This window comes from Dryobates pubescens, chromosome 13, assembly GCF_014839835.1.
Source record: "Dryobates pubescens isolate bDryPub1 chromosome 13, bDryPub1.pri, whole genome shotgun sequence".
NCBI classification, from domain to species: Eukaryota; Metazoa; Chordata; class Aves; order Piciformes; family Picidae; genus Dryobates; species Dryobates pubescens.
In genome coordinates this window covers 1,559,297-1,583,051 of record NC_071624.1, presented here as the reverse complement: position 1 = coordinate 1,583,051, position 23,755 = coordinate 1,559,297, and the positions used below count along the sequence as shown (strand labels likewise).

Below are 23,755 nucleotides of genomic sequence, written 5' to 3'. Positions count from 1 at the left end.
AACCAGCTGGTGCCACAGGGAATGCAAACACTACGAGCAGTTCAGGGGCAGGGGACAAGGGGCTTACTTTGTCACCAAGCCCCTACTGTACACTGCACGCTGGGGATGATCTAGTCAGAACAAGTGTGTTGTTGCACCTCAGCTGACACATTTCACCCTACACACTGCTTTTGAATCCTTTCTATGTGCTCTGTAGGTTTCAAAGCCGAGAATTTGGTTTAAATTATTTACAGGGATTGTTTACAAAGCAAATTTAGAAAACAAACACACAGGCAGTAGAAGCTCCCCCACTTTCCCCCCCTGGAGCAGAGGAGATGAGGATGCACATCTACTGCCCATGCTTGCCTCACTGCTCAGTGAAGCTGCTCACCATTTCTAACTGGTCTGCACAGGGAAGGTCTCCCACCTGGTTTTTGTGGGCCACGTCTCGGGTGATAGCTAAAGCTTTTTGGTCTGCATTAAACTGCTTTATTTGGAGGTCATTGGTAATTTATAACCTTGGGTTATGGAAACAGGTTGGTGCAGATGCTTTTGGCAGAGCCAGGCTCAGACCTGCCAGTGCCTGAGCAGAGCTAGGAGGCCATCTGTCATACAGTGACAAATGACAAGGGGGCGAGAGCAGGGCCGATGCTCTTTGGGGCAGCCAGCCAGCTGCTGTGGTACACTGGTGCCCAATTCCTGGCAGGCAGAGAAGTGGCTGGAGTGAGGCAAGCCAGAGCGAGGGCAGAGCTGGTCTGGTAGAGAGAAGGGAGCACTGCTCAGCACACCTATCCAGCTGTGAGTCTGGCAGGGAGAGGCTGATGCCAAGCAGAAAGGTTCCCCCAGTGTTCAACCCAGTGGGCAGATCTGATCATCCTGGTGTTTCAGAAGCCCTTAGATGTGGAAAGATGAAGCTTCTACTGCTTTGAGCCCTGTGAAAGAGCACAGTATCACAGTATCACAGTAACTAAGGTTGGAAGAGACCCCAAGGATCATCAAGTTCAACCTGTTCCAACAGACCTCACAACTAGATCATGGCACCAAGTGCCACGTCCAATCTCCCCTTGAACACCTCCAGGGACGTCGACTCCACCACCTCCCTGGGCAGCCCATTCCAATGACGAACGACTCGCTCAGTGAAGAACTTTTTCCTCACCTCGAGTCTAAACCTCCCCTGGCACAACTTGAGACTGTGTCCCCTTGTTCTGGTGCTGGTTGCCTGGGAGAAGAGACCAACCCCCTCCTGTCTACAACCACCTTTCAGGTAGTTGTAGAGGGCAATGAGGTCGCCTCTGATCCTTCTCTTCTCCAGGCTAAACAATCCCAGCTCCCTCAGCCTCTCCTCACAGGGCTGTGCTCAAGGCCTCTCCCCAGCCTTGTTGCCCTTCTCTGGACACGTTCAAGTGTCTCAATGTCCTTCTTAAACTGAGGGGCCCAGAACTGGACACAGTACTCAAGGTGTGGCCTAACCAATGCAGAGTACAGGGGCACAATGACCTCCCTGCTCCTGCTGGCCACACTATTCCTAATACAGGCCAGGATGCCATTGGCCTTCTTGGCCACCTGGGCACACTGCTGGCTCATGTTTAGGCGGGTGTCAATCAGCACCCCCAGGTCCCTCTCTGTTTGGCAGCTCTCAGCCACTCTGACCCCAGCCTGTAGCTCTGCATGGGGTTGCCGTGGCCAAAGTGCAGCACCCGGCACTTGGACTTATTAAATGCCATCCCATTGGACTCTGCCCATCTGTCCAGTCGGTCGAGGTCCCTCTGCAGAGCCTTTCTACCCTCTAACTGACTAACATCTGTTCCCAACTTGGTGTCATCTGCAAACTTGCTGATGACTGACTCAACCCCCTCATCCACATCATCAATGAAGATGTTAAAGAGGATGGGGCCCAGCACTGATCCCTGGGGCACACCACTGGTGACTGGCCGCCAGCCAGATGTGGCACCATTCACCACCACTCTCTGGGCTCGGCCCTCCAGCCAAGAGCAGGAGGAGAATGAGCTGGGGTGCAGAATCCCCAAAAGCTGCCTCTTCCCACCCTGCACATCCATCATGGGCTGGGGGAAAGGGGACCTGTCCCCTCCAAGGCTGCAGCCTTTGCCTTGCACTGGCAAGGCAGCACCCAGGCCCTTTCTATGCAGGAATCTGTTGGTGGGGCTGCAGAGCCACAGGGAAGCAGAGCAAGCCCTAGTCATGTACCCAAGCTTGACCAGCACAGCAGCTAGAGAACCCTTGTACACCCCTGATGTGGCAACATGAACCTGGGCTGCCCTCTGGCCCCCATCCTTCACCTCCCCAACTCCCTGCAGCTGAGGAAGTCCTGGAGCAGACACTTACTGTGTGGCTTCTTCAGTGTGTGACTGTTGCTTGGTTTTCTGAAAGGAAGAACAGTGCCATCAGTCCTGCAGCTGCTCACAGAGGGCAGGCAGAGCTGGCATCTGAGTCTTGGTTGTGTACTCCTCATACTCTGTTCTGCAGAGGGCACCTGCTCCCCTCTCCCAAGTCTGTCCCCAGCTTGGGCACCCCACAAATGCTGGGTGATGCTGGCTGCATATTTGTGTCCCGGCCCTAAGAAGGCCAGTGCTCAAGTCTGCTGCTGCCAGCTGTACCTGCTTGTGGTCTTCTTAGAAGCGGTGCTCTTGCAGCTCTCCTTGTAGCAGACATCCTGGTGTACCTTATAGACTCTCCTGTACCTGCACACACAGCAGAGGGTGAGTTGCAGGGAACAATAGGGACAGGTCTGCTTTTAGGAGTGCAAGGCGGGGAGTCTCAAGTGTCTCCTCCATTCCCTTTCAGGCTGCAGTAACTGGCCTGGGCAGGAGGAGGGCTGAGCTCACACAGCTGGGCCCTTCCATCACAGGAAGTCTGAGGGAGCAGAGGAGAGGCCCCCCTGCCATGACAGTAAGGCTAGTCCCAGGCCTCTGCTTGCAGGTGGAGAGGCAGCTACAAGCTGGGGGTCACACACAAATACAAACCTTGCTGCCATGTAAGTGGGTAACATTGCTATGGGGCTGTCATTTCATCCTGCCCTGAAATGCAGCTGGCAGGGCAGACCTGGAGGCTTGAGGGCACACAAGGCTATTCAGCCTGTATTGGGGAGGAGGTGGCAGCAGCCATGGTCTGAGACAGCCTCACACTCACTCTCTGTTCCCCAGAGCTGAGCTGCACGAAGACATCCCCGGCTCTGAGCACAGGGGCAGGGGGCAGCACAACCCACAGGCAGTACTCACAGGTAGTGGCAGGTGCCTCCTTCCCACAGGGGGAATGACCTGGTTTCCAAGTACAGCCGTGTGCAGGAGTGTGGCACCTTCTTGCAGGCTGCTCGGGGAACAGGAGAGGGGAGCTATCAACAAGCCTACCTCTCACCCTGCCTGCCCCCACGGCAAGGGGCCAGTGAGGCCCCTCTAGCTTCCCCTCTGCTGTCCTGGAGGGTTGGGCTCAACAGAGGTGAGTTATGAGGAGAAGCAGAGGGCCCAGCCTCATGGTGCCCAGAGGACTACGTGGGCAGGGCAGAAGCCAGGCTCCCAGATCTACCCAGACTGGCAAAGGCTGAGCCCAGCCCCTCTCTGCTGTTGACACAGCACAGCCCTGTCTAGCCTGGGAATAGTGGGAGCCCCGCAGCTGTGAGGGCCTAGCTGTTGACATGGTGTGCTCAGTGCTCTGTGCAACCTGTGGCTGGACTGCTGTCCCCCTGGGCACATGCCATCTGCCTGCAGGCCAGAGCGCAGGGCTCGGGCAGCAGTGCGGCACTCACCTAGCTCACAGAGCTGGCCCTTGAACCCCGGCGGGCAGTCACAGTGGTAGGATTCAGCATCCCTCCTGCAGGTGCCTCCATTCCTGCAGGGGCTCACAGAGCAGTTGTGCTCCTCACCTGCAAAATACATGGCAGTCACACCCCAGGGCCATAGTGGAGCCCTGCCCAGCCCTCTGGCATGCCCAGGTGCTCCTGAGGAGAGCTCAAGTGGGCAAGCAGGGATAGGAGAGCCAGTAGAGGCCCACTTGTGTGCCTCCTGGCAGGGTAACAGGAGAGCAGCTGCTGCCAAGTGCTCTGCCTACTTGCAGGGCCCAGACTGGGCCCCTGCTGTTCATGTGCCCCCCTCCCTGGACTTACTCTTTGCCTTGTGCAGCTGCAGCACCAGACTGCCCTGGCTGGACACCTCCGCATTCTCCAGCTTCACTGGAGCATCTGGCTCTGGGCAACAAGAGGATCAGATGTCACCTGCAGCCAGGGCCAGACCCAAAGACAGCCTCTCTAACAGGATCCAGCCTGACTGCAGCCTCAGAGGGCTGATCAGGCCTGAGGCAGTGGTTTAGGTCTTCCCACTAGGCACCCCTAGAATTAGGGGGTGCACACCTTGCCCTTCCTGGAGGGCTGTGAGCACAGAACGCTATGGAGGCAGGGGCAGGGACAATGCATCCAAGGACTGCTGTCAGGAATGCCAGGCCCCTTCCTCACCCCATGACAATGGGGCTTCCAGGCCTGATGGGGTATCTTGGGCTGGCACTTATATCGCTGATGTTCCTGAAATGGCAAACGAGGGGCTAGTCCTGGGCTAGCGAGGGCTTCTTGCCCAGGTGCCCTCCTCGAGTGCAAGTCTGTGCTTGGCAGTAGGGGCTCAGGCTGCTGGTAGGCAGGGACTGGTGGGTCACTGCTTGGGCTCTAAGTGCTGCTGGCAATGGAGAAAGCCAGCTCACGCTGCAGCCAGCACTGCCTTACATCAGCAAGGGTCCTTTTTGGGCACCCCCAGCTAGCTGTGCACCATCTCTCTGCCTGTGCAGAGGCCTAGCAAATAGGGCTGATGTTTATCTGCCCAGGGAGAGATAAGAGAGCTCTGCCCTCTACTATGGCTCCCCGAGCCCTACATCAGCCTGTCCTGGGCATGAGGCACAGGAGATGGTACTAGGTGACAGCAGCAGGCCAGAAAGGCAGCAGAGGACTTACGTGGTTTCACAATGATGGATTTGTCCAGTGCAGTGCCAAGCCTGGTGCTAATCCTCCCTCTGCCATCCACCAGCTCAGTGAACCTGTCACAGGAGAACCATAAGGTATGAGGCACTGTAGGTGCCACAGCCACCTCAAGCACCGGGGCAGGAAGCAGCTGGATAAACAACTCTCTAGTGGCATCAGGCTCAGTTTAAGTCCTGCAGGCAGTGTGGGAGGCAATCTGCTACAGGGGTAACCTGCTCAGAGGACAAAGGCCTTCCTGGGTCAGGATTCTAGTGGGTGGGCAAAAGGCACAACCCAGCAGGAACACAGCTTGACCCCATGTGCAGCCAGAGACAGGAGCTGGGAAAAGGTGCTTGCTCAGCCCAGCACTTGGCCCAGGTGCTGGTGGAGAGCCAGGAGTGCTGGAGCGATGCCTACCTGGGAGTTGGCGAGGGCTCCTCAGCTGTGCCACGATCTGCGAGCAAACGAAGCTCGGGCAGGAAAGCTGGGGGCAGCCTGTTGCGCAGCACGCGGGCGTTAGGCTTAGCTTGGCTCCAGCGTCTCTCCAAAGCGCCATCCCTCTGCACTGCAGAGCAAAGGGTTAGGCTCAGCAGGAGGCAGGCTGCAGGTCAGCACAGCAACCCAGCCACCAGTCCTTGTCCTCAGGCTGTCATTTAGGGCTGTGCACACTCTTCACACACCTGGACTGTGAGTGCCAGTCCAAGTGAAGCATCATTGAGTTGTAACTGCACTAACAGAGGCAGCACCCCACCACACACCTCCCTCTGCAAGGGGGCCTGCTCCTGTCTCCACAGCCTGCTGCGGACGCCCCGTTCTGGAGCAGTGGGTCCCCATGCAGTCATTACTCTGTTGGTCAATTCATATCCTACCCCTGCCCCGCTTCCTTGTTACCACAGCCCCTCCCCCTCATGCTGAAGCCACCCCAGCCGTGGCGAGCTGGGCACTCACGGGTGGTGACGTAGAGGTGGATGGGCTCGCTGTGCACCTGGCCTTGCTCCGTGCTCTGCACGGCCGTCAGGGACAGGCGGTACCGCTGCCCGGGGAGCAGGTCCCGCACCGTGTAGGACACCAGCTTCCCATTGGGCACGTAGCGGCTCTTGACGCTCTGGCTGTTGGTGACGTTGATGATGTAGCCCACCACAGTGCCAGCGGGTGGCTGCTCCCACGTCATGGACACAGAAGTGACTGTGACACGGGAGGCAGTGAGATTTTGTGGGGGGAGAGGCCCTGGGACAGGCAGGAGGGGAGAGAAAAGTGGTCAGCACTGGTGTCCCTGAATGGCAATCACCCTGCTTGCTCACACACCATCTTACAAGTATGCCAGGGCCCCAGCTTGCCTGGTCATGCCTCAGCTGTGCAAGACAGCAAGAGATGCTTAGCACCATGTCCCTGCCAAGGCAAGCAGAGCCCCATCATGCTCTGCAATTCAGGTCTTGACCTCACCCCTCCAGCTGCTGTATAACAGGGAATGGAATCAGGCCCACGTGAGCTCCACATGGGGCTGAGCTTGTACTGGTCTTGGACAGTGAACAGCATCTGGCAAGGGAGGAGGTGCACTGCCTTGCCTGCCCTTCCTGAGCATGGCCTGCACACCTACCCACCGTGCTGGCCAGACAGACTGACGGCTTTCGTGCCTTCCTCTGTGCCTGCCAAGCCCCAAGGCCCCTGCAGTGGTGGCGGGCGGTGAAGACAACCCCACTCACTAGTCCACACGTGGAAAGGGGCCGTAGCCAGACTCTCTGAGAGGTGGTCTTCCATCCCCAGGCCACTCAATGTGGTGACATGAATGACGTACTTCTCTCCCGGCTGCAGGTCCCTGTGGAGGAGGAAGGCGGGGTGGGAAGAAGTGAGCTGGGCAGCCCAGAAGGGCCGTCTGGCCCGGTGCCCACCTGCCACCCAACTCACAGGAAGGTGTACTTGGCCACGCTGCTGTTCAGCTCCACAGTACGGCCCACCAGGTCTCCCGGCTGGTGGATGGAGACTCGCACCCTACTGACAGTGGAGTGCTTGAGCCTGTGCAGAGCCCACTGCACCACGATGGTGCTGGCCGTCACGTTCACGATCTCAAAGCCTTCCACCGGACGCGGTCCTAGCCGGAGAAAGTGGAGGGGGCTGCAGACAGCTATCGGTCATCACAGGTTGCCTCATCCCTTCCTTGTGCCCCAACAGGGGGGTTCCTGCTTGCTCCTTCAGACTAGCTTCCTCAGTAGGAGCAGCTCAGAGCCACCTGCCCTGCTGGACTTCACTCTCCCATCCTCACCTCCTGCAGTCAGGTGGGAGGCATATCTGTCTGCCTGCCCACAAGGCCTTGTACCATCTCCGTGGCACCCACAGGGCTGTCCTTCTCTAGCCCCAGCCACCCATCACCAGCTCCAATGGGTCTGCAGTGCGTAGGCCTGGCCCTAAGCCCACCACGTGCTGCAAACTGCTATCCTGAGCCTTATGCTTACTGCCCCTCTATCTGGCCTTGGCTCAAGGACTCCTGAATTGCTGTGGCTAGGGGCTCAGACCCGCTCTGTCCTGAGCATCAACACCTGCCACCTTCTGTTCTGGGTTTCACTCAGTATCAGCCTACTGGGGGTGGATGTTGTGGGCTTTCCTGCCACCATCCCCTCTCATTAGAGGGCAGCTTTTCTATGTCTAATTCCCCCCCATCCCCAACTGACACTATTTCTACCCTCACCTGCCCCAGAAAGCAGGGCCACAATGACTACACCTGCCCATGTCCCCACAGAGGTACCACTGTGTCCCCTTCCCTCCACCAACAGAGCAGAGATCCCAATAGCTTCTGCCCTCTCTAGCACATCTGCATACCAAGGAAGCAGGAGGGCAAGGCAACTCGCCCAGGGGCTTGTTAGCAGAGATCACCCAGCCCTGCTGCTTGACTGGTACAGGGGCTTCTCCAGTTCAGCTTAGCAGCACTGGTGACCCATACTACCCTGGGCTCAGTCACAAAGAGTAACCCGTGCAGCAGCTGCAGCCTGGCCCTGATGAACAGGATCCCAGAGCAGTCCCTACTGCCATCTCCCTCACCAGACCCTGGGCAGGGGCCCAGCGAGCCACAGCGGGAGTCCCCTTTTACTCACAAGAAAGGAAAAAGCAATTCTCTGTGCCAAGCACTTTCCAAAGGCCCCCAGCTGAATTTTAAGGAGGTGTACCACCAAACGCGCCGGGTTTCAGCACGGGCCCAGGCTGCGGCTGGAGCCGGCGGCAGGGAGAAGGCACAAGCCCTGGTGCCTGCAGGGCTACGCCCGCTCACGCCCGCTATCCCCTCGGGGATGCTACTCACTAGTGCGCGTGGTGAGCATGATGGGCCTGCTGATATCATTCTTGTTGTTCACGTTGCGTTTGACTGAAAAGACAGAAATATTGTAGGCTCTGCCGGAGGCGAGTGCCCGCAATTGGTGGGCAGAACGACTTCGGTCCACAAAATCTGTCCTGCGGTAAGAGCCGTCGAGGGATACGTACGTCACGGCGTAGCCGTCAATCAGCTGCCTGGCGGCTGCGTCCTCAGGTGGGTGCCAAGAAATCAACACACCAGAGTCCTCCACCCTTTCCACCTTTAATGAGGTTGGTGGCAGCAATTCTTCAGGGTGTAGGCAAAGGCAAAGAGGAGAGGTAATGCCATGAATCTTTAGAGAACGGACCCCGGCAGCAAGAGACAGAGCAGCAGCAATGCAAGATGGAGCCCTTGCTCTCTCCCTCGGCATGCCTGGCAGGGACCCTGTGGGCACTATCCACCGCTGGCCCAGCAGGTGTGGAAGGAACCAGGCTACCAGGAGCATGCCCAACCACTGTGCCCTGGCAGCACCAGCAGCTGAGCACTTGCCACTAGCTACTGGGCCTAGGGCACCAGTGAGACACAACAAGAGGCTCCAAAGAGGCTGGTGCCAGCACAAGAGGCTTCCCTCAGATGCTTTAGTCTCCCTTCCTAAGGGCTGCCAAGGGACTGCCATCACTGCAGGGAGACAGATACCTGCCCCCAGAATACTTGTGCTGAGCCTGGCACCCACGGCAGCAGCTCAGCACACCAGCACCCATCTGTGGCATCAGTGGGGCCCAGGCAGGCTCCCATGGAGATGAGATTCCAGCCCTGCCTGCCTCAAGAACAGCTGCTGGTCCCAGACAGCGTCGAGCCCCTTGCGGGCGATGGCCACCACCAGGCCAGCGTCGAGCCACGCACCATGTCCTGGTGCCACTGCTGAGGGCCTTTACCTTTTTCGCAGCTCTTGCCTGTGTAGCTGACTTTGCAGGTGCAGCTGTGGGTGCCATTGCCGGCCAGGCAGTAGCCTCTGCTCCCGCAGGGGCTGGAGAAGCATGGGTCACTGGCTGCAGGAGAGGTGCCAGGTCCAGCGGTATCAGCAGTGCTGGATGGCCAAGTGGCCACCCTGCACCCAGCTGCCCTGCCCCACCTCACCTGTCTCGCAGTGGTAGCCAAAGAAACCCTCTGGGCACAGGCAGAGGTAGGAGCCCCTGTAGCTTTCACACTCCCCTCCATTTCGACAGGGGCCTGACTCACAGGCATCCACTTCTGGAGGTGAAAGGAGGCCAGTGATGAGCAGGGGCCCTGGACATGCTGGCAGCCAACTTCCACATGTGAGTGACAGCAATGAGCCCCTCGATGGACATGCAACCCAGGGCTAAAATCCCACCCAAGCACTGTGGTGGCTGCATCCCCTGGCCTTTGAAAGAGGATCCATCACTGACACACCTCTTGTGTGTCTTCCCTGCTGCCTCCCCGCCCAAGCAGTTTCAGCTCTGCTCCTGAAATGGCAGGCAAAGAGGCATAACTGGCAGCAGGCATCCAGGGTGACAGCTCAGGGTCAAGGTGACCAAGACAGCAACCAGCTGCCTGGCTCAGCACCAGGCTTGGCCATGTCCCAGTGCCCAGTCCAGCCTCCCACTGCCCTGGGAAAGGTGTGTCCTTACCTGTTTCACAATGGGTCCCCACAAAGCCCTCGGGACAGTAGCAAGTGAAGGACCCAGGGAGGTCCTGGCAGGTCCCACCATTCTTACAGGGCTCTGACTGGCACTCGTCGACATCTGAGGATGAGGAGAGGTGCCAGCTCAGCACAGAGATGAGGCTGATGGCAGGGGACAGGGGGCATAGAGAGGCAAGCACTTCTCCCACAGAGCACTACATCTTGCTGTTCCCAAAGTCCACTAGCAAGGAACAGCTCCTGAGGCCCCTGAGTGGGTGCTATGGCAAGAGCTGGGCATGGGACATGCCTACAAGAACCCTTGGGGATGGCTGACAGCATGGAGCTGTGCCAAGAGGTCCCATAAGGTGCTAGAGGCACGTACTCGCTCCTCTAACTTCCAGCAGGTATCCCACCTTCTCCCACCACCATCCTTTGCTGGGCTCTGGGGAGCCAGGCTAGAGCCACCTGTCAGCCCCACTGGGCCCTGTGCTGTCTGCCTTCCCTCTCCCAGCAAGTGCTCATATGTGCACACACAGGAGCACAGCATGACTAAAAATGTCACCTCGGGCTGCTTTTCCCCACTGCCTCCTGGCCAATAACTCTGGAGCCATCCAGGACACTTCCCCTCTAGACCCAGAGACCCGGAGCTTATCTGCACAGGCTGAACACATCAGGAGAATTCACTGCCCTGTCAGCGATGCAGATGCCCACACAGCATCCCTCAGGGACGCAAGTAGCACACGTGCTGCACGGGTCTGCCCGCGCTGCCTGACTGGGAGCAGCACCTCCCCACTGCCACATCCTGCAGCTGGGCAGGGCTCTGGGACAGGAGCCCTAATCACAGGTGGATCTAAGGGCACAGACAAGACTGAAGCCAGCACACAGCCACAGGCAGCCCAACTCCCCGCTGTGGGGTTTGTGCCTGCTGTCATCGCCCAGGGGCTGGGAGGCACGGAAGGGTTTGCTATAGCTGCCTGCAGCAGCCCTGGAGCACAGCTGGCACGGTCTCTTACCCAGCTCACAGTGCTGACCAGCATAGCCTGGCTCACACAAGCACAGGAACTCAGCGATGCGGTCCTTGCACTGCCCGCCGTTCATACAGGGCTGGGACTGGCACTCATTGATCTCTGAAGGTATTTGAGAGACAAAGCAAGAGATGTGAGCACCAGGCAGGGGGAGGGGGTCCCTGGGTGGGGACTGTCTGCAGGCTTGGGCAGGGGAGGACTAGCGTATACGCATCCTGGGGTCACCAAGTGACAGTCATAACCACAGCCCAGGGCAGTACCCCAGGACTCAGCCACCCCATGGTGCTCACCATCACATTCAGGGGGGTCACTCCAGATGCCTGGCAGGCGGCAGACACGGGGGTGGTTGTGCTGGCTGAGGGTGTAGCCTGGCTCACACAGGTATTCAGCCACTGAGCCCACCTTGGTGGAGTTAAAAAATGCCTGGGCGTGCTTCACCTCACTGGGGATACCACAATCAACTTCTGAGGAAAAACAAGGGGAGTGAGTGGGGCCCACAGAGACATCCTGAGCCCCAGGTGGGGCAGTACAAGGCCCTTACCAGACTGGCAGTGCTTCCCTACATAGCCCACAGGGCAGGTGCAAGTATAGTCCCCACCAAGATCCTCACAAGTAGCACCATTCTCGCAGGGGCTAAGGAAGCACAGGGAGGGCACTAAAACAAGAGCAGAGAAGAGTGATCGGTGGGGAGACAGCAGTGCCCCGAACAAAAGCCTCCCCTCTTCTCCCTCCAGCAGCACTCCCCTCCCCTCTGCTGGGGTGCAAGCTGGAGCGCTTGGAACTACAGGGAAGGAAATTCAAAGCAGAGCCGACAGCCTGGACGCCTCCCCAGGCGACCTCCGACACGTGCCCAGGTGGCCCCTGCAGCACCCCAGGCCGCCCCAATGCCTCCCCAGGCCGCCGCTCACACCTACCGATCTCGCAGTGGCGACCAGCGTAGCCCGGGGGACAGTCGCACTTGTACTTGCCAATGTAGTGGAAGCAGGTGCCCCCATTCTGGCAGGGCCCCGAGGCGCAGGGGTCCGGCTTACCTGCGGGCAGAGAGCAGGCAAGGGCTGAGCAGCGCAGGGGACAAGTGCCAGCTCTCCTGCCCGGGCGGGGGCCGAGGGGCCGTACCGATCTCGCAGTGCTTGCCAGTGAAGCGGTAGGGGCAGGTGCAGTGGTAGTCGCCATCCGCCTCCCTGCAGGTGCCCCCGTTGCGGCAGGGCCCCGTGCTGCAGAGCCGTGGCTTGGCTGTGGAGAGAGCGCCGAGCGGGCATCACCCACTGCTGCCATCCTCCTGCCAGCACCCCACCAAACCCCTTGGCTGCGGAAAGCTGAGCGTGCCACGCCTCGGCGGCACCACCGAACAACGTCCGTGAAGGCAGCTGCTGGGGCCTCGAGGGGCGCAGGCACACTGTGCCACAGGACTGAGCCTGCTCTTGCAGCCAGAAGCTCAGCAGTGAAACAGAACTCCACTGCTGAGCCTGCTGTGCAGCTGGAGTGGCTGCCGTGGCTGTCAGGGGCTACGAAAGGAGTCACGCAATTCTCCGTGCTGCAGGATAACCCGCACTTGTGTCCAGCTGCAGCTCAGCAAGCAGCTGCTCACCTCCCACAAGGGTCCAAACTCTTCTCCCACCCCCTGCCAGGTGTGCTAGGGTCAGCAGGTAGCTCTGTGCAGGTACCTTTCTCACAGTGCTTGCCAAGGAAGCCTTGAGGACACTCACAGGTGTATGAGTCATCGTGAACTTCACAGAACCCCCCATTCAGGCAAGGCTCCGAGTCACAGGGAGATGGCATTGCTGCAAAGCCAAACACAGAGTGGCACAGAGAACTTTTTACAAGGGCTTTTTGTGCTAGGACAAGAGGGAATGGATTTAAGATTGAGGAAGGTAGATTTAGACTGGATATTAAAAAGAAATTCTATACAAGGAGGGTGGGGAGACACTGGAACAGCTTTTGCCCAGGGAGGCTGTGGATGCCCAGTCCCTGGTGGTGCTCAAGGCCACACCGGATGAGGCTTTGAGCGAGCCACGCTCGTGGGAGGTGTCCCTGCCAATAGGAGGAGCTTTGGAACTAGATGATCTTTAAGGTCCCTTCCAGCCCAAACCATTCTGTGAACTTATGTTGTTACGGTTTGGACCTGATGCTTTAGCCTAGTGTCTTAGTCACTAATAAGACTACAAACTTTCTGGACATCTTTGATTAAAAGGTAAAAAAATTGCTACTGGATACAGAAGAACAACTGATTTATCTACATTGTTCCATTGGCTTGCTGACTAGGATAAAGTTTGCTGCACAAACTATCCTTTTCTCTTCTCTCTGTGATTCTGCTTTGCATTGCTCCCTTACCTCTTTCTGACCTTCTGCTGACTGAACTGACTTGTGTTGTGCTTCTGAAGGCACCAGGGAAAGGAGGGGGCTGCAAGCAGCCCTCTGTGCTATCTAGGGGGGGTGTAGTTCTGTACAAGGGAATCCTTGTGTTAGTTTTACTGAATTGTAAATATATGTAAATGCATTTTGCACAAATTCATTGCATTTTATACTTCCAGATTTCAGTTTACCTCTTGTAAATGCAACTTTCATTTTGCCTCGTTCCGAGTTTGATTTTTTTAGGGAGTCCAGCCTCCCAGCCCTGGCAGGCATCCCTCCCGGGCTGGTCCTGCAGCTCTGCAGGGGACACTCACTGTGGTTGGTGCTGTAGTCAGTGTGGCAGACGCAGAGGTAGCTCCCGCCGTACTCCATGCAGTAGCCACCATCTGGGCACTGCGTGTTCATGCTGCACGGTGTGGTGGTGACTTCTGCAAACACACGGCCAGTGCCAGCCTCTGTCAGCTGCTGGCGAGACACCCAGCCAGCTGGCCGGCCAGAAGCAGGGGTCTCCTAACTTTGCATGGTCTGATGAGACAGGAGAAACCCTCTGCACCACAGATTGTGTGAGGAGCAAGGGGCAGCCTGGATGCCCAACGAGCTTCAGAGGGGGAGTACACAAAGCTGTGGTTCTCTCCCCACCCAAGGAAGCTAGCCTGGCCGAAGCACAGCTCAAGGAGTATTGGAGATGGATGCAATGTTTCTCCTCCAGGGGACACTATTTCCAGGCTCAGGTTCAGTCTGTGCCCTGGTACCATGCTAGGCCCAGGAATGGGGAGAACGTCTCCTTGCTTGTCAGCAGCCTGGCCTGGCTCAGATCAGGCATTCCAGTGGGGGGAAAAAAACACAGCAAGAGAGAAGTCCTCACCTACCAAATTCACAGAGGAGACCAAAAAACCCAGGTGGGCACTGGCAGACAGTGATGTTCCCCTCCAGACAGCTGCCCCCATTGCGACACTCGCAGCCATCCAAGAGCTCTGCAAGAGAGACCAGAGCTATCCAGGACCCCTCCTGCTTTGCAGGGCTGGCCAACAGCCTTGCCAGATGCCACCCATGGGAGGAGCTCAGGTGGGTGGCAGCCATGAGCCCTCCACTCCCCAAACAGCCAGGTACAGCCCCCAGCAGGATGAACCCACTGCTCAGTCCAGAAGCCTTGAACAGGCTTTCCAGGGCTGTTGCTGCTCACTTTCAGGAGTACAAGGGCTGCCCCCAGAGACACTACATCCCACCAGAGAGACTTCCTAGTACTCACTGTCTCGACAGTCCTCCCCCGTGTAGCCCTCCTGGCATTCACAGATGTAGCCCTGCTCCGTCTCCAGGCAGCTGCCGGCATTCTGGCATGGATGGGAGAGGCAGGCACTGGGCATGCGGGGCCCACCTGTGGGGAAGGAGGAGGCTGAGCCCAGGGGATCTGGGCAGAGCTGGTCTAACCCAGATTCACAAGAGACACCCCACCACGGACAGGCAGTGCTGCTGGAAGGAGTTCCCTCCTGGCAGCACTACAGCGTCTTTGCACCACATGCCTGCCAACTTATGGTGGCACCTATGGCTGACACAGCCTCTTCTTAGCCAACCAGCTCCCGTGCCAGGCCAGTGAGGCGTGCATCCACTCACCATACTGGCAGTTGCTGCCATAATAACCCGGGGAGCAAGTGCAGATGTATCGGCCGGGGCGGATGTAGTTGCAGGTCTGTCGGTTCTGGCAGCTCCGGTCCTCGCAGGAGGACAAGTCTGGTGAGGGAAAGCAAAGGGGCAGTGAGCAGAGCCCAGCCCCAGGAGAGGGGCCACAATGGCCAGCAGAACACAGAGGGACAGTCTGTGACAGGGTCATCCGGGGTGCAGGCAGGAGCAGACACCTGTCTCGCAGCGCTGTCCCGCGAAGGGCTCCAGGCACACGCAGGAGTAGTTATTGACCAGGTCAATGCAGTGCCCACCGTTCAGGCACGGGCTGGACTCACACTCGTTGACCTCTGCAAGGGGAGGCCAGGAGGGGCGGTCAGGCCACGCACAAGCACTGCTGGGCTGCTGGTTCACCCGCTGCCTCCCATCCTGGAGGATGCTCAGGAGGTGGGAGGTGAGTCAGGGAAAAAAAACAAACAGTCAGCACCACTAGCAACAGTGAGTGCTCCTCTCCCACAACTATAGCCAGAGGTGAAGCAGGGTGGGAAAGCAGCGTGCCAGGGCATGAAGCGTCATCATCTCCCCCTCACACCTGCTTCTGCCACCCACCTGTCTGGCAGTCTGCTCCCGTGTAGCCTGGCTGGCACAAGCATGCTGCTGTCCCATTTGCCACCTGGCACGTCCCATTGTTCTGGCACACCTTGCTCTCACATGGCAACTCTTCTGCAAAAAAGAGAGGGCAGCTGGCGGGAGATCAACCCAGGCACAAGACTGGCACATGGCATACCCTGCACACATGGCGATGGCTGGTGTTGGGCAGAAAGAGTAGCTCCAAGCCAGCAAAGTACCCTCCAGCAGGAAACAGTGGCTGCATGCCTGGCTGCACCTCTTCCCCACCTCTTTCATTGAGCAGCTCATCCCTTTCATCTTCCTGTGTCTCTTGGATGCTAGCATCATGTGCCAGGCATTTCTCCCTCCCCTCCTTGAGACTCAACTCCCTGCTTGCCTGGCCCACTGAGAGCCAAATGCTTTGGTGGCACTTCTGCCAGTGGGCAGAGGCCAGCAGTGGGAGAAGCTGGCCAACATGGCCCCTTTCGAGGCACTGGGAGAGTCCCTGCTAGCTTTGAAAGTCTCAGGAGCAGAGCATCACCCGCAAAAGCTAAGTGAAGTGCTAAGCACCAGCCTCTCTCACAGAAGAGCAGCTGCTGGGCAAAAGTGCTGGGAGCAGCACTAAGGCAAGCCCCGGGAGCAGTGGGCTGCCTGCAGCAGGAAGGGCTCACGGCCAGAACAAAGTTTCCTCTGCTTGCAGCAAGCTGAAATCCCAGCCAGTCGTCCCAAATCGCTCCAGCCCAGCAGCCGCCACAGGAGTCCTGGTCTCCAAAGAGCCCCAAGCCTGGGGCAGCGGAGACAGCCCCACCATGCCAGCAGCCCCACACTCACCGGTCTCACAGCTGGCACCTCTGAAGCCCAGTGGGCACCTGCAGCTGAAGCTGCCAGCACCATTGAGGCAGGTGGCTCCATTCTGACATGGGTGGGAGAGACATTCATCCACATCTGAAATAGAGCCCCAGGTGGGGCAGAAGCTCAGGGCTGGGACAGCTCAGGGGACAGACCATCAGTACACAGCAGTGATAGCAGGAACAAGACATATTCCATGTGGCAAAGCACTGGGAGCACAGGGCCAGCACTCACCAACGTGGCACCTCTTCCCAGTAAAGCCAGCCAGGCAGGAGCAGGTGTAGGAGGGGTTCCCCGTGATGCAGTCCTCAATACACTTCCCCCCATTCAGGCAGGGCCGAAGAGTCAGGCAGACAGAGGCTGTGGGGACAGGTGGTGTCCCCTCATCAGTCCCTGCCCTGACAGGGCTCACCTGCCACCCTCCAGCCACACCAGTACCAGGGTCCTTTGTCACATACACCCAGTCCCATAGTGTGCTCATGGGGGCTGCCTGCCTCACAGCACGGCAGGGTCTGCTCCTCATAGCGGGGAATAGGAGGCTGTGCAGCAGCGACCCTGCTGGCTGGGGGGGGTTGGGACATAGGCACACCCTCACTTATCACCCAGGGCAGAGGGCAAGGCAGACAGGAGAGCCCATGTACAGCAAACCCATCACCAACATGAGACACACACAGATCACAGGTGGGAAAAGATGGCCGGGGGAGGAAGTGGGTATGAGGAACAGGAGGCCAACAGCTCTGCAGAGGATGTGTCAGGACCCCCAGGGTGGGAAGCATGGCCCAGCCCTAGGGCCCCAGCTCCACAGGGGAGGCTGGCACCCATCGGCCCTTCGCATGGCTCACCCTGGCCTCCTGTGATGCCTCCCCTGATGGCTCCAGCCCCTTATGCCCTGTATGGCAGCAGGCCAGGAAGTCCTTCCTGTGCACTCTGGTCTCCTTCCCAGCCTCCCTTATTGCTCCCCACAGGCTCTTTTTGCCTCAGTCTTCCTCCCCTCCCCATTTTCTCTCCCAGTCCCTTCCCAGCCCCAGGGCACCTGTGGGTGCCATCCCCAGCCACTGCAGGCACTTTGGGCAGTCCCCTGCCACGGCTGTTCTTCCCTCCCTCCCCAAGCCCTTCAAGCCATATCCTCCACACCACAGAGGTGGGGGTTGAGGCAAGGAAAGATAGGGCTGGAGAACAGTGTGGGGTTGGGTTGGGAGTTAAATAAACCTAACTGCTGTCCTCTTACTTGTGTTGCTGCAGCCCCCCACTTGCACCTGGGCATCATCGATTCTGAACACCCAGCGCCCGGGGATACCCACATTTGTCGTCATCTCCACGTCAGCGATGTCATCGGTGCGGGATCCGGGGATGTTGAAGTAGCGCTTTCCATCACCGGCATTAAACCCTGCCTGGGGACAAGGGCAGAGGGCAAGCAGGCATCACTAGCACACAGGGCAAGGTGGCTGCAGCACAAGGGCTTCTCCTTCCTGCGCTCCACAGCGGCACCACCCAGGCCAGCTGCTCCCTTCCACGTGCCATTGGCCAGCACTCAGCGCTGCCCACCTGCCAGGATGGCAGCTGACACAAGGGGCGCTGCAGCCACCCCTCCCATCGGGCTTCCTCTCCACCTGCAGCACCCCGCCTGCTGCCAAACACAGATCAACTGCCAGGAAATTCACATATCCAAAGGGGCACTGGGGTTTTGTGGGTGTGGATGTTGGCTTGTTTTCCCTTCAACACAACAACACACACAGGCAAATACAAATACAAGTGAAAGCTGTGCTGGCTGCAGCAGCTGCTCTTAAAGGCCAAGGTTAGGAAAGAAAAGACTATGAGGCAGCAGCCAAGTCAAAGACCTGTGGTTTCAGGATAACAAAGTCCCTTGTATGGTCTTGGCTTTGGGAGCCAGAGTACACATATATTTAACAGCTTTAAAAATAAAACAAAACAAAAACTGAACAAAAACCCAACAAAAAATGACAAACCAATCCAGAAGGAGGCTTTCCACCTCCAAAAACCCCGAGCAGGAGCTGCAAGCTTGCAGAGCAATCTCTGGGGGCCAGGTTAACAGCTTACCTGCGCTGCAATGCCGCCGAGCCCGGCAAAGTCCCCCCCACTGCTGGCATGCATACCCGTGGTCCAAGTAATGGACTCATAGTTGAAGATGGTGAAGGAGAGCTTGCCATCTGTGATAAGGATGATCTGGAAAGTGTTTACCTGCAGCAGGCAAGACAAGAAAGAAGTGAGAGGGCAGGAGAGAGGTAGGCAAGTCAGCTAAACAGTTGGTCAGAAAATAAAATGATAGAGCATTTAGAAGTGTTTCTTTGAGCCCCAGTCTTCCTCGGTTAGGAAAGGCAGTTGGGTTCAATTATTTTTAACCCTAAAGGTTAAAACCTTAAAACCACAACACAGCACTGCACAGAGCAGAACAGCTTGCTTCTCCTACTAAGGGAGCAGGGAAAGTGGGAAGAACAGCATCCTGGCCTGTATCAGGAACAGTGTGACCAGCAGGACCAGGGCACAGATTGTTCCCCTGTATTCGGCACTCGTAAGGCCACACCTCAAGTACTGGTTTTAGTTTTGGGGCCCTCACTCCAAGAAGGACATTCAAGGGCTGGAGTGGGTCCAAAGAAAGGCAACAAAGTTGGTAAAGGATCTGGAGAACAGGGCTAGTGAGAAGCAGCTGAGGGACCTGGGGCTATTTGGTCTGCAGGAGGCTGAGTGGAGGCCTCATTGCTCTCTACAGCTCCCTGAGAGGAGGCTGGAGTGAGGTGGGGTTTTTCCCCGTTGACCCCAGCTGACAGCACTTTGCTGCACGTGGCAGGAATGCCACCACTGCGGAAGGCACCAAAGCTCTGATGGGATACTACTTCTGGAAGAGAAAAGATAACCCTGCCCCTAAACTAACGGCTGTTTTGTGCCAGCTACTCACAGGCGAGAAGGAATTGCCTCCGAAGAAGGTGACTCGGTACCAGGTGGCAATGAAGACCCACCGTGCAGAGAACTCTGGGAACTCGGGGAAGTACTGCACGATGTCCCTGCTGGCTCTCTCCAGGATGGGCTGCTCGGTGCTCTCCCGGTAATACACATCACCTGCCCGCCGGTTGTCCACGTCTGCCCAGAAAGCAGCCACCACGCGACGGTCCTTGGAGATGGGGAAGGCCACCGGCGTGAACTGGGAAACCTCCTTCAGGAACGAGATGATTCCGTTGTTGTTCACCTACAGAAAGGGAGGGAAAGAAACAGTCGGCCACAGCTGATTCCTGCTGCCAGCAGGAATCCATGTTTCAGAAGTGCTTTCCCTTTCACCTTCCTTCCCCCAACCTCCCCCCTTCCACAAATATTGGAGCACTTCTTTTTCCTGCCCTTGGAAGCAGAGACAAACCCTGGCGCCGGCAGTCCCCCACCCCAGCCGCGCACTCGCTGGAGCACGGCTGCGGGGAGGCAGTGCCTGAACAAACCCAGCCCTGTTCTGCGCTGCAGCCCGGCCAAGGGAAGGGAGAACAGCTGAGAAAACTGTGGTGGCCCCAGCGCTTTAAACAAACACCGCCCAGCACGCTCGGCCAGCTCACGCCAGTTCTCCTGGAGGAGACAGGACGCCGTTTCCTTTGCTCCCTGCTCTCTTACGGCTCACAGGCAGCCTGAAGCGCTGGGGTCTAGGACCAGGTATCACTGCCACCCTCCTGGCAGGAGAAAGGTCTTGCCTGAAAGCAGGCAACCACCAGACTGGGGGAAGGGGGAGGAGCAGGGGAGATCTCTGCCAGGCAAGAATCCATCCACCAGCATGCGCTGTGCTCCAAGTGTGCTAAGGATAGGTGGAGATAGAGGGCTCACGGACCCCAGGTGACCAAGTGGCACCATCCAGTGCAAAGCCCCCTGTGCTGCCTGGGCCTCAGCAGGCTGCTTTCTTTAAAATCAAGGGATGCCAGGCACCTGAGGCAAGCTCTGAGCCCTTCCCCACTGCTAAATAAATGGGGCAGTTCGAGTCCTGGGACACCCAAGCCCAAGGATACATGGTGGAGATGGCCATCAGCCCAGGGAAGGAAGCTGCAGATAGCAGATGCTGCTGCCTGGCGTGTGGATACAGTGGGAGCAAGGAAGGGCTGGAAAACCTCTGCCTGCACCGATGTCTGAGCAGGCAACACAGAAGTAGGGCATCAAAGGGAAACACTTTCATCCTCAGCCCCTGAACTCCCAGGAGGAATTCCAGCACCCTGACACAGTGGTAACCCCAGGAGGGCAGGTAGCTCCCCATCACTGTTCCTCTGCCCACAAGTGACAGCAGGACAAGCAAGGAGCAAACAGCTGCCCAACTGTGATCCCTGGTGTGCAAAGCTCAGCTCCAGCAGCACCACCCTGGCAAGACCCTGGACTGCAGGGTGGGAAAGGGGGAGCATGGCACAGTCAAAAGGCTCTTGAGTGGAGAGAACAGCCTTGGCATGCAGCGTGCAGGGGCAGGCAGTAGCATCACTCATGTGCTGACAAGGAGCTGGGAGACAGCATCCTGCCAGGGGCCATGCTGAAGGCAGCATGCCTGCACACCAGCTGCCCACATGCCCAGGCAGGGGTTGACTCAGCTGCATCAGCCTTGCTCAGTGTCTGGGGAGGGTTCCCAGCCCCTCCATTTGAATATGGGGCAGCCCTTGTTGTGACTAAGGGGAAGAGGATTCCTCTTTCCCAAAGCCTCCGTAACCCCGTGGTGTTTGTGGAGGAACATTCTTCCCGTGATTAAAGCAAGATGGGAAAGAGCTGGAGCCAAGAAGGTTTTTTGTTGTTGCTGTTGTTGCTGCTGGGTTTTGCAAAAGAGGGGGGGGTGGGTGAAGACAGTTCCCTAGGATGAAGGTTTCCAGGTGAGCCCAGCCCCAAGCTAGCTCCCCCAGGTCAGTGGCTCCCTAGTGAGAGGCAGCCCTGGCACACAGACCCCCATACTGGTAGCAGGTAAGAAGGCCCTGCAGAGCCGAGGGGCTCTCAGTTCAGGGGAGGAGGAGGATGCACTATCCTCTTACTCCTGCAGCCCCTTCCAGAGCTGTGCTCCAAGTCCTATATGGGATGACCATAAAATCACCTAGCTCTGCCAGTCTCTTCTGTGCTCCCACCGTGGCTCAAGCCCCAAGGCCAGGTCCCTCCCATCTGGCTAGTGCTTTTATCAGGAGAAAAAACCAAAACAACAACAGCAAGGTCCTCCTGCACTCAGCCAAGGCAAGCTCAGCTCCAAAATGGCACCAAAGCAATGCCCAGACCCTGTCTCCAGCAGTCCAGAGCAAACCAGGGAGAAGAGAAGGGAACAGGATACCAGAGGATTCACTGCACCAGGCAGGAAGCAGCATGGGGAGCACAGATCCCCAACCCTAGGCCACAACGCTTACATTTGGAGCCAGCACCACCGAAAGGACTCTGGGGACAACCGAGCACTCAGGGCTGCTCCTCTGCCAGACAGCCACAGCCGTGGGGAACACGGCGGGCCAGGTGAGACTCAAGCTCTCTCTCCAGCTGCAGTCCCCTCTGAAGGGCTTGGGGGCTGCAAAGGAGCATGCCGGCAGAGGTCCCAGCAGCCCGGCCGCCGCGGTGGTCGCAGGGAAAAGAAAAGGAGCGGGATGCACCGAGTGGCCACCCAAGTCCACTGCAGCAGAAGTCAACGGGCAGCTGTGTTTATTCTGCATCGCACCCAGCGCCCCACCGTTGCCTCCTCCTCGCTGAAGGCTGCCGTCCAGAGGCCACAGCACAGTCGCTCCGAGCTCTCACCTTCCAGCCTTGCCCAGTTTCCCAGAACTGGGACCCCCACGTCAGGCTGCTGCAGGGGCAGGTCCCACGGGGCACGGGGATCTCCGGCTCCAGCCAGAGTAAGGGGTCGAGGCCAGTGCTCCCTGCTGTGGGTGAGCACGGCGCCTGGCACCTCCAGCACCGCAGGGCCGGGCCCCTTACTGCAGCACCCGAGGCAGCCCCGGTCCTGCCGAGCCAGGGCCCCGTCAGCCCTCCGCCCGCACTAGGCACGCCGTTATTCCTGACGCTCGCAGCGAAACGGGGACCGCCCGACGGCCCCTGGGGAAGCTCAGCCGCGCTCCGACCCCTGCGCGCAGTGCCACAGCTTACAAATGCAACGACCGGCCCCAGGGGAGGCCGCCCCGCCGCCTCCCGCTACTCACGTAGAGGCCGGTGTGCCCCGCGCCGAAGAACGGGAAGGGGACGGCGAGGGGCCGCAGCTCGGAGCCGCCGTCATCCTGCTTCCCCGTGGCGGCGTCGCCCTGCGCGGGTCCGAAGGGGTAGAAATCCGCTAGGGGCACCAGGCCGCCCGCCCACAACCACTCGCCCAGGGCCACCAGCGCAGCCCATCCCGCCAGGCCCTGCATGGTCGCTGGGACCCGTGGCTCGCCTCTCACACCGAGGTCGGCCACCGCGGCATGGCAGCAGAAAGGCGGCGGGCACGGAGCGGAGCGCTCGGAGCGCAGCGGCCGCCTCAGCCACAGCCACCCACCGCAACCCCGCGCGGCACCGGCGCGCACGGCCCCTCACCCAGCTGGCCCCGCCCGCCGCTGCTCATTTGCATAGGCCTTTCTCGGCCAGCCAATGGGCGCCGGGCGCGCCGGGAGAGCGGGAGGAGGGTTAAGGGCGGGGTATGCAAATGAGAGAGGCGGGGGTCAGTAATAGCTCCGCCCCTCGGGAGGGGGCGTTGTGTCCCTCTGCGGGGAGCTGTGGAGCGGAGGTGGGGGGTGTTCCCGGGGGTCCCCTGCCGCCTTTCTCGTTCCAAGCCCCGCCTGGGGAGACTCCTCACCGCCCCCTCATGCCCCGCATGGGGAAGAAGCAGTCCACCCAAGGATTCGCGTGGCCTCGGAGCCCCCACTCTGTCACCAGCTGCTCCCCCCAGCTGCAGTTCAGCAGCAGGTCCCTCTGTTCTTTAAAACATAGAACGGGAGCGGGGGGGCCAAGGGGGTGGTCAGAGATAAAAAAAATATGTTATTTGCTGAGGTTTTTTTTCCTTCCCCCTTCCCCCCCCCCCCCTTTTTTTTTTTTTCAGGTGCTAAAAATATTATCAGGAAATTCTTTTCAGGAATGCCATGTTTTAAGTTACACTTTAGGCTCAAGGGCCTCTTTGTCTATGGAGGAAAAATAGCAACCCACACCCATCCTACTTCTATCAAGCAACAGCTGGTTTTATCAAGAGAGCCCAAGACCCCCAGAAAACTAGGGGGCCTGCCCCTGGGACATCCCACTAAAACCCATGACTGGCTTTGAAAATTAATTGGAAGTTAACTGATAGTTAACGATGGGTGATGCCTGCACTGCCATGGCTCAGGTGCTAGGGTGAGGCATCCAGCTGGACCAAGTGGCTCCCAGGGCTGTACCCAACCTTCGCCAGGGCATGAGCACCTGGGGCACCTGGGTGCAGCTTGGGGGAATTGTGACAGGGAACCCCATCCAGCCTGGTCCAAGGTCCTGGCAAAAAAAGGGAGGGCTGTTGCTTGCTCCTG

At 58.4% G+C, this 23,755-nt stretch overlaps 1 protein-coding gene across 1 annotated transcript; it reads right to left on the bottom strand.

Moving 5' to 3' along the window:
• Positions 1-91: 91 nt before the first annotated feature.
• Positions 92-22,649, bottom strand: SNED1 (sushi, nidogen and EGF like domains 1). Its single transcript, XM_054166265.1, has 33 exons — positions 22,433-22,649; positions 19,222-19,509; positions 18,366-18,506; positions 17,536-17,698; positions 16,542-16,667; positions 16,290-16,403; positions 15,459-15,572; positions 15,086-15,199; positions 14,844-14,960; positions 14,482-14,607; positions 14,102-14,206; positions 13,547-13,660; positions 12,545-12,661; positions 11,997-12,113; positions 11,795-11,911; positions 11,422-11,535; positions 11,171-11,344; positions 10,869-10,982; positions 9,863-9,976; positions 9,351-9,464; positions 9,149-9,262; positions 8,223-8,519; positions 6,839-7,022; positions 6,637-6,749; positions 5,882-6,160; positions 5,351-5,498; positions 4,928-5,010; positions 4,097-4,177; positions 3,740-3,856; positions 3,216-3,303; positions 2,595-2,678; positions 2,323-2,360; positions 92-911 (listed from the first exon to the last, which is right to left on the bottom strand). Exons 1-33 carry the CDS (start codon positions 22,634-22,636, stop codon positions 874-876), a joined length of 4,371 nt encoding a protein of 1,456 aa, XP_054022240.1. The 5' UTR covers positions 22,637-22,649; the 3' UTR covers positions 92-873.
• Between the last annotated feature and the right edge of the window lie 1,106 nt (positions 22,650-23,755).